The following is a 7058-nucleotide window of genomic DNA, read 5'->3' as shown; positions in this document are numbered from 1 at the left end:
TGCCCCTGCCCCCCCGTCATCTTTTCTTCCCTCCCGCCGTGTCCTCCCGCCCCCCCGCGCCCGCCCTCTGGCGCCCAGGGCGCGCTGTCCGGCGTCTCGCTCCCCCTGCTTCTTTGCCCCTGCACATTCCGGCGTCCCCTCGTGCCCCCCGCGCGTGGCATCTCCTGTCGCGCCTCCGGGGGCGCCTTGCCCGCGCGGTTCATTCGCTTGGGGCCCTCTTCTGCTGCGCCCCGGGCCGCGTCGCCCTGTGCCCGCCTACTTCCTGCTCCCTTTCCTTGCCTCGGTTCGCCCCTGCCCGCCCTCCCTTTTTCCTTGCGGCTCTGCGTTGTCTTCGCTTGCACTGTCCTTCCCCCCCTGCGTGCCGTCCCGCGTCTATCGCCTCTCTTCGCTTTTCCCCCCTTTTCCCCTCGCCTTCTGCTTCCCGCTTTCTTCCTGCTTTCGGCGCCCCTGCGGTCCGCCTGTTTCGCTTGCCGTGCTGTTCTCGCTTCCCCGCGGGGTTCTTGGCCTGTCTGCCTTCTGCTCCCGCTTCAGCTTCTCGCGTTTTGCTCCGCTCACTCGCTCTTCGCCCCCGGCGTAGCTTGTTCCCTCCTTTCGCGGCCTCTCTTGCGCCGTTTTCGTTTCTCGGCGCGCGCTCTCCTGCTCCCCTGCCTGCTGCTTGCTCCCGCTTCTTGCGCCCTCTTTCCCTGCCGTCCGGCTGCGTTCGCCCCTCCTTTCTGGCCCGCGGCCCTGTTTCGGCGACTGCGCGGCGCGGCGTTCGCCCCGTGGCGCCGCCCTGTGCGTGCTCTCGCTGTGGTCCTGGCTCGCGCCCCCCTTTCGAGCTCTCCTGCGCCGCCTCCTCCCCCTGTCTTTCTGCGCCCCATCTCCTCGACCTTCTATCCCGCCCGGGCCCCGTCGTTCGCCCTCCCTGCCCGCTCCCTGTTGCCTCTCCCCTCCCGTCCCTCCCAGGCACTTCCTCGGCTGCCCGCTGCAGCCGTCCCTCCTGGGCTCTTCGTAGTCGGCCCTAGCCCCCCCCTTTCTTCTTCGGTCTAACACGTCCCCCCTTGCGCTGCCGTTCCCGATCCCTCCCCTCCGCTCCCGCAGCCCCGGGCTCTTTCGCCGCCTCGCCGTTGCGCCCCGCGCTGTCGCCTCTCTCCGGCCTTGTGTGGCTTCGCCCCCCTGCGCCCCCCGCCCTCTGCCCTGCCCCGGTCGCTCCCCTTCCCGCTCCCTTGGCCCTATGTCCCGCCCTCTCCTTCCTCCTTCGCCCTCCGTCGTCCCCGCGCCCGCTTTGGCCTCCAGCTGCGGCCCCCCTGCTGCCCCGCCCCGGCCTGTGTCCTCTGCGCTCCCCTTCTTGGTTCGCCTTGTTCCGCTTCTTTCCGCCCTTTCGTCCTGCTCCCGCTCCTTCGTCGTTTGCGCCTCCAGCCGATGCGCTCTCGGCCCCTGCCGTTCCCCGGCTGCGCCCCTTCCCTTTGCGGTGGCGGTGGGCCCCGCGCCCCTCCGCGCTTTTTTCGCCGCTTCCCCGGCGTGTTTGTGCCTGCCGGTCCTTGGCGCTCGCAATCCTTCCTTGGCCTGCTTTTCCTTTTCTTTTTGCTTCCTGTGCCGCCCTTTCTCTGTTGTGCGGCCTCCGGCCGTTCCCCGCCCCCCTTTATGCTCAGCTTCTTTCCCCGCGTCGCGGCCCGGCTGGGGTCCCCGCTTGTTGCGTTTTCTCCCATCGTCCCCCCTCCGCGCTCCGTGCCCGGCTGCGTCTCCGCCGCTTGTGCGTGCCGCCTTCCCTGCTCGTCCCTCCTGTTTCCCTCCCCTGCCGTGCCGGGTCGGGCTCCCCCGCGGTGCTGTGCCCGCCGCATTCATGGCTCTTTTGGCTCTCCCCCGCTCCTTGTTGCCTGCCCCTTGGGCCGTCGCGCTTGCGGCCGCTGGGACGCCCCTTTCCGTGCGGGCGCCGCCGGCTGGCTGCCGGGCCGGCGCCCGCCTGCTACCGTCCCTCCGCCCGGGCTTCCGGCCGATGGTTCCTTCCGGGGCTTGTTCTTTCGTCGTCCGGCCTTCCGCTGTCCCTGCCCCCCTCCGGCCGTACTCGCCCGTCCGGGGGTGTCCTCGTCCCTGGCCCTCGTGGCTCCCCCCCCTCCCGCCGCCCTTCTTCGCTCCCCCTCTGCTCCCTCGGGGCGGTGGCTCCCCCTCCCGTTCCCCCCCCGCTCTCGCTGTCGCCGGTCGCTTGTGGGCTCAAGCGTCGCCGCCTCTCCCTTCCCGTGGGGCGCCCCTGCGTTTGCTCTCGCGTCGCTGGCTCTCTTGTCGTGGCGCTGCGGCCGGCCGCCCCTCTCCTGCCCTCCCGCCGGCCCCTTGTGCTTCCTCTTCCGGCCGGCCCTACCGGTGTCCCTTTCCTCCGCCATTCCCGCTCGCCTTGCTTGCCCCCGCCTTCCTTCGCTCGCTCTTTGCCCTCCGTTTCCTGCTCCGCCCTTCCATGCGCCTGTGGCCTTGCCTCCCCGCGGTATCGTGTGCCTGCGCCTCCCCCTCCCCTGCGTTCCCACGGCCTTTCTTCGTTTCCGCCCTCGCGGGCGCTACTTTCGCGCCCTGTTGGCCTCCCGCGGCCTCTCTGCGCTTTGTTGGCGCCGGTCTGGCCGTCCTCGTCTGCCCCGCGCTGGCGGCCTTCCTTTGTCTCGTTACTGCTGGCGGCTGCGCGGCGGGCCTGGTGGTCTCCGCGCGCCTGTCTGCCCGCGCTGCGGCGGGGCGGCCCATGGCCCACGTCCGCCGCGCCCTGCGGGGTTGTGCTCGCCCCGGCCCCGGCTGCGGCGCGTTATTTGTGTTTTCTCTCACGGCCCTTCTCCCGTTTCCTTCTCTTCCTTTTGCTTCCTTTTCCCTCTCCGCTTATGTCCGCTTCCTTTCTTCTCCTGGTCTGTCTCCTCCCCCGCCCCCTTCTCGCCTTTTTGCGCTTCTCTCCTCCTTGCTTTTCCCCCTTCTTTCCCCGCCTCTTTTTTTTTTGCCTCCCCGCACCCGGCCCTTCTCTCTCTTCGGCCTCTCTCTTTCTCTCTTCTCGGCTCTCTCTTTGTGTTCGCCTCAGGCTTCTCTCTCCCCTCTCTCTCTCCTTCTCTTCCTGTCTTCTCGCCCTTCTATCGGCTCCCCCTTTCTTCTCCTCTGGTCCTCTCCGTTGGCTCGGGGTCCTCTAGCTTTTGCGGGGCGCCTCTCCCCCGCTTCTGTTGCCCCTCTTAGCTTCGCTTGTCTTCGCGCCCGGCCTCCTGTGCGTTCTCCCGCCCCTGGTCCGCGTCGCCGCACGACCCTCAGTCCTGTTTTGCGCCCGGGTTGTCTTTCCTGCTCCCGCCTCTGTCCCCTCTCGCTTTTGGGCACTCTGCTTTTGCCCCTGCTGTGTCTCTCTTTCCTCCTGCCATCCTCAGTGTTCTGTCTGCTGCGTCCCTCCTTCCGTTTCCCTCGACTCTCCCCCGTCCTCCTCTTCCTTGCGCGTTGTTTGGCTGTTTGTCGTTTTCCTGTCCTCCGTCTTTCTCCTCTCCGGTTTTCTCTGTCCCCCCCGTGCGCTTTCGCTGCGCCTGTTGTTTCCCTTTGTTTCTCCTCTTGCCTCGGCCGGTTTGCTCTCCCCCGCGTTTCGCCCCGTGGGCTCCCTGGCCCCCTTGTGCCGGGCCCCGGCCGTGCTGTCCGCCCCGGTTCCTGCTGGCGCTCGACCGCTTCCCGCCGCTCCCGTGGCGCCTCCTGCGGTGCTGCCGGTCTGGTGCCCTGCGGCCGTCCGCCTCAGCAGTGCGCGGCTTGTGCTCGGCACTCCCCTGGCTTCCGCCGGCTGCGCCGGCGCGGCCGGCCGCGCGGCCGTCCCTCGCCCGTGCTCCTTCGCCTCTTCGGTCCCCTCTCGCCTGCCCCCCTCGCCGCTCCGGCTTGCCTCCCCTGTTGCCTTCCCCCTCTTTCTCTCTTGACTGCGCCCTCCTTGTTCCTACTCCGGGCGGTCCCGTTCACTGAGCGTGGCGTGCTGCCCTGGCCGCGCGTTCCCCTGCCTTGGTCCCTCCTCCTCCGTGGCCTCTCGTCCCGACTCTCCCCCGGTCATGCCTGTTGTTGGTTTGCCCGTGGGTTTTATCCGCCCCCCCGGCCGGCCCCTGGTTCCTCGCCCGTCCTCCCGCCCGGTTCGTCGCCCCGGGGTTTTCCTGCCGGATGCCTGCGCTGCCGTTTTTTGCGCCGGCTTTCGTCTGTGGTTCCATCCCCCTCGCGGTATCAGTCTCTCTTCTGCTTTCGCGTCTCCTCGTGGTGCTCTCTTCGCCCGTCTGGCTCTTCCCCCGCCTTTTCCCTGGCGCGCTCGGTGCCCTTGGGTTTCCCTGCGCCCAGCCCCCTGGTTCTGCCGGCTCCGTGCCCCTTCCTCCTCCTGTCTGTTTGCTTCCCCCTCTTCTCTCGCGGTCTTCCCGCTCGCCCGTGCCTGGTTCCCGGCCGCTCCCTGTTTTCTTTTGTCTGCTGTGGGTTTCTCGCTTCTGCCTCCGCCGGCTGTGTCTCTTTTCTCTCTTCTCGTGCCCCTTTTCGTCTTCTTTCTTGGTCGTCTGTTGCTGCCTTTTTCCTTCCTGGGTTCTGCCTTCCGCTCGTCGTTCCTGCTCTTCTTGCTCCCTTCGTCCTAATGCCTTTCCGGTTCAGTGCTCTGGGTGTGCCTTCTTCTTCTTGGCCTCGCCTGTCCGTTCCTCTGGCGGTCCTGTTTTTTTCTCCCCCCGGTCCCTGCCGGCTCTCTCCCCGGTGCTCGCCTGGGTGGCTGCCCGCCCCTTTCCCGCCTGTCCTCTTACTGCGCCCTCCCCCCGGTGGCGTTCCTCTGCCCCTCCCCCCGCCCGTCGTCTTGGCTGTCCTCTCCCGTCTCTTCTGGTCCCTGCGTCCGCTCTCTCTTCTGCTGTTCCTCTCTTGTGTCCCCTCTGCCTGCTCCCCCTCCTCCCTGCCTGGCCCCTCTCTCCCGCGCGTCTTGCGTGTCTGTCCCCGCACCCTGCTCTGGCCTGCAGTCTTTCTTTGTTCTCCCTCTCTGGCCTCTTCCCGCCTCTTCCTACCTCCGCTTGGGCTCCGCTCCGCCTGCTCGCCTCTCTCTGGCTTTGCTGTGGTTCTTGGGCCGTCCCTTCCTTCTTTTGGGTTTGTCGGCCGCACCCGGCACTGTGGCCCGTTACTTCGCCTGCCCGGCCGCCCTCCCCGGGCCCTCCCTTGCTGTCTCTGCCGCCGTTTCCCCTGGCGCTGCGTTCTCTCTGTTCCCTGGCCCTCGGCTCCCGCCATCCGTCTCACTCCTCGCCTCTTGGTGTGCTCCTTTGAGGCCGTCCTTCTTTCTGGTGTCCCTCCCGTGTTTACTGGCCTGCCCGCCGCCCTTGCCTGTCCTCCTGCCTTTATGTTCCGCAAAGCGCTCCGTCGCCCCCCCCGCGTTCCGCCGTGCCCTTTCTTCCCCCGGCTCCCCTCGCGGCTCTTTTCCCCCGTTATTGTCGTGCCTCTGTCGTTTAATCCCTCTCTCTGTGCCCCGCTCCTGTTTTGGTCGCCCCCCGTTGTGCTTTGCGGGGGCGTCTTCGGCCTCTCTCTTTCCTCTTCGCCTCGGCCTCTACTTGCTTCGTGTTCGCCTCTGGCTTCTCTCTCCCCTCTCTCTCTCTTTCGCCTCCGTTTGTCTTAGCTCCGCCCTTCTTCTGGCCTGGGCCCCCTCGCCCCCGTGCCTCTGCCCGCGCCCGCTGCGTCTTGCGTCTCTTTCCCTCCTCGTTCTTTTGCGTCCTCTCTTTGCTCTCGTTCTCCGGGTTCGCCTGCCGTCTGGTTCTCTTCGTCCTGCCTTCTCGTTGCGCTGTCTCGCTTTTGCTTCCTTCGTCGTCCTTCTTTCTTTCGTCTTTTGCCTCCTCCTGCCCTTGCTTGCCCTCCTTCGTGCCTCGCTCTTGCTCCCCTTTTTCCTCCCCTTCTTTGTCTCCCCTCCGCGCCTCTCTCCTCGGCTTCCCTTGTCCTTTCGTGCGCCCCTGGCCCGTCCTCCTTCTTGCCCCCTCTGTCTCGGCCGCTGGTTTTTCCGTCCCCTTCGGTTTCCCCCCTCGCCCTGGGCGTTTTCCGCCGTCGGGTGTTGCTCCTGCCGGCTCGTTCGCGCGCCCCTTGCTCTTTCCCCTGCCCTGCGGTTGCCTTTCCTCTGTTGCTTCCCCCTCCCCGCCTTGCCCTCGCCGTTGTTGCCGTCCTGCCCTCGTCCTCTTGCTCTGCCTCCTCTGCCTGCTTTCTCTGCGTTTTCCTTCCTTCCGGGCCGGCCCCTTGTGCTCGTGGCCCCTCTGCCGTCTCCTTGTTGCGCGCTCTTCCGCCTCCCTCTGCGCTCGCCCCTCTTCCTTGTGTCTGCGCTTCCTTTCTTCTCCGCCTCTGCTGTGCCCTTTGTGCTTCTGTTGTTCCCCTTGCTGTCGCCTGTGGCCCCCCTTCTTTCTCTGGCTTCCTCCCCCTGCGCCTTTGTCTCTCTCTTCTTTCCCCTCTTGGTTGCGTCCTCTTGCCCTCCCTCTCCTTCCTCGTTCCCGGGTCCTTGTGCTCCCTTGCGCTCCCCCCGTTTGTTGCCCTCTCTTCCCTGTTGCGCCTGTCTCCGGCCGCGTGGCGCCGCTTCTCTCCTGCTCCCCCCCGCCCGTCGGCCCCCTCCGTCTCCCCCGGCGCTCCTGTTGGGCCCCCCGCTCCGTCTGGGTCCGCGCTCCCCTCCCTTTGCCCCCCTCTTTGTCCGTGTTGCCTTGTGGGGGTCCTCCCCTCCTTCTCTTTTCCTCCCCCGTTTCTCTGTGGTCTTGCGCCTCCTGCTGCCCGCGCCTGTTTCCTGTTCCCCTGCCCCTCTCCCGGGCTTCTTTCCGCGTCCCCGCCGTCCTCGTCCCCGTGCCTGTCCGTTTGGTCCCGCGCCTCCCCTTCCTTGCGGGCTCCTTCTGCGGCTTCGTCGTTGCCTCCTTGGCCGGCCTTCCCGTCCCCGTGGTCCTGCCTTCGTGGTGGCTCCCCCTTCTGTGGTCCCCCGCCGCCCTGCCCCGCGTTCCCCCCTCGTCCCCTCGTTGGTCCTTCCGCCCGTGTGTGTCCCTTGTGCGGTTGCGCTCCCGCTCTTCCTGCCTTCCTCCCTCTTTGCGCCCGGGTGGTTTTGTTGCGCCCCCCTCCTGCTTCCCCGCCTGTGCGGTTGC

General features: G+C 67.6%; 2 protein-coding genes across 2 annotated transcripts; both read right to left on the bottom strand.

Moving 5' to 3' along the window:
• Window positions 1–372: 372 nt before the first annotated feature.
• Window positions 373–1824, bottom strand: LOC109169470 (spidroin-1-like). Its single transcript, XM_019318376.1, has one exon. The coding sequence runs from the start codon at window positions 1822–1824 to the stop codon at window positions 373–375; it is 1452 nt and encodes a 483-aa protein (XP_019173921.1).
• Window positions 1825–5408: 3584 nt separating this feature from the next.
• On the bottom strand, window positions 5409–6563 carry LOC109169415 (ribosome-binding protein 1-like; the record flags this gene model as incomplete). Its single annotated transcript, XM_019318312.1, has 1 exon — window positions 5409–6563. A coding segment is annotated over one exon (1155 nt), but the record flags the coding sequence as incomplete, so codon positions are not given.
• Between the last annotated feature and the right edge of the window lie 495 nt (window positions 6564–7058).

Source organism: Ipomoea nil, unplaced genomic scaffold (genome assembly GCF_001879475.1).
Source record: "Ipomoea nil cultivar Tokyo-kokei standard unplaced genomic scaffold, Asagao_1.1 scaffold0126, whole genome shotgun sequence".
Lineage (NCBI taxonomy): Eukaryota > Viridiplantae > Streptophyta > Magnoliopsida > Solanales > Convolvulaceae > Ipomoea > Ipomoea nil.
The sequence above is the reverse complement of the archived record's forward strand: the minus strand, read 5'-3'. Positions and strand labels throughout refer to the sequence as shown.

Bases quoted from the DNA above. Each gene is read 5' to 3' on its own strand.
- LOC109169470 (XM_019318376.1), bottom strand. From the start codon at position 1,824: ATGAATGCGGCGGGCACAGCACCGCGGGGGAGCCCGACCCGGCACGGC.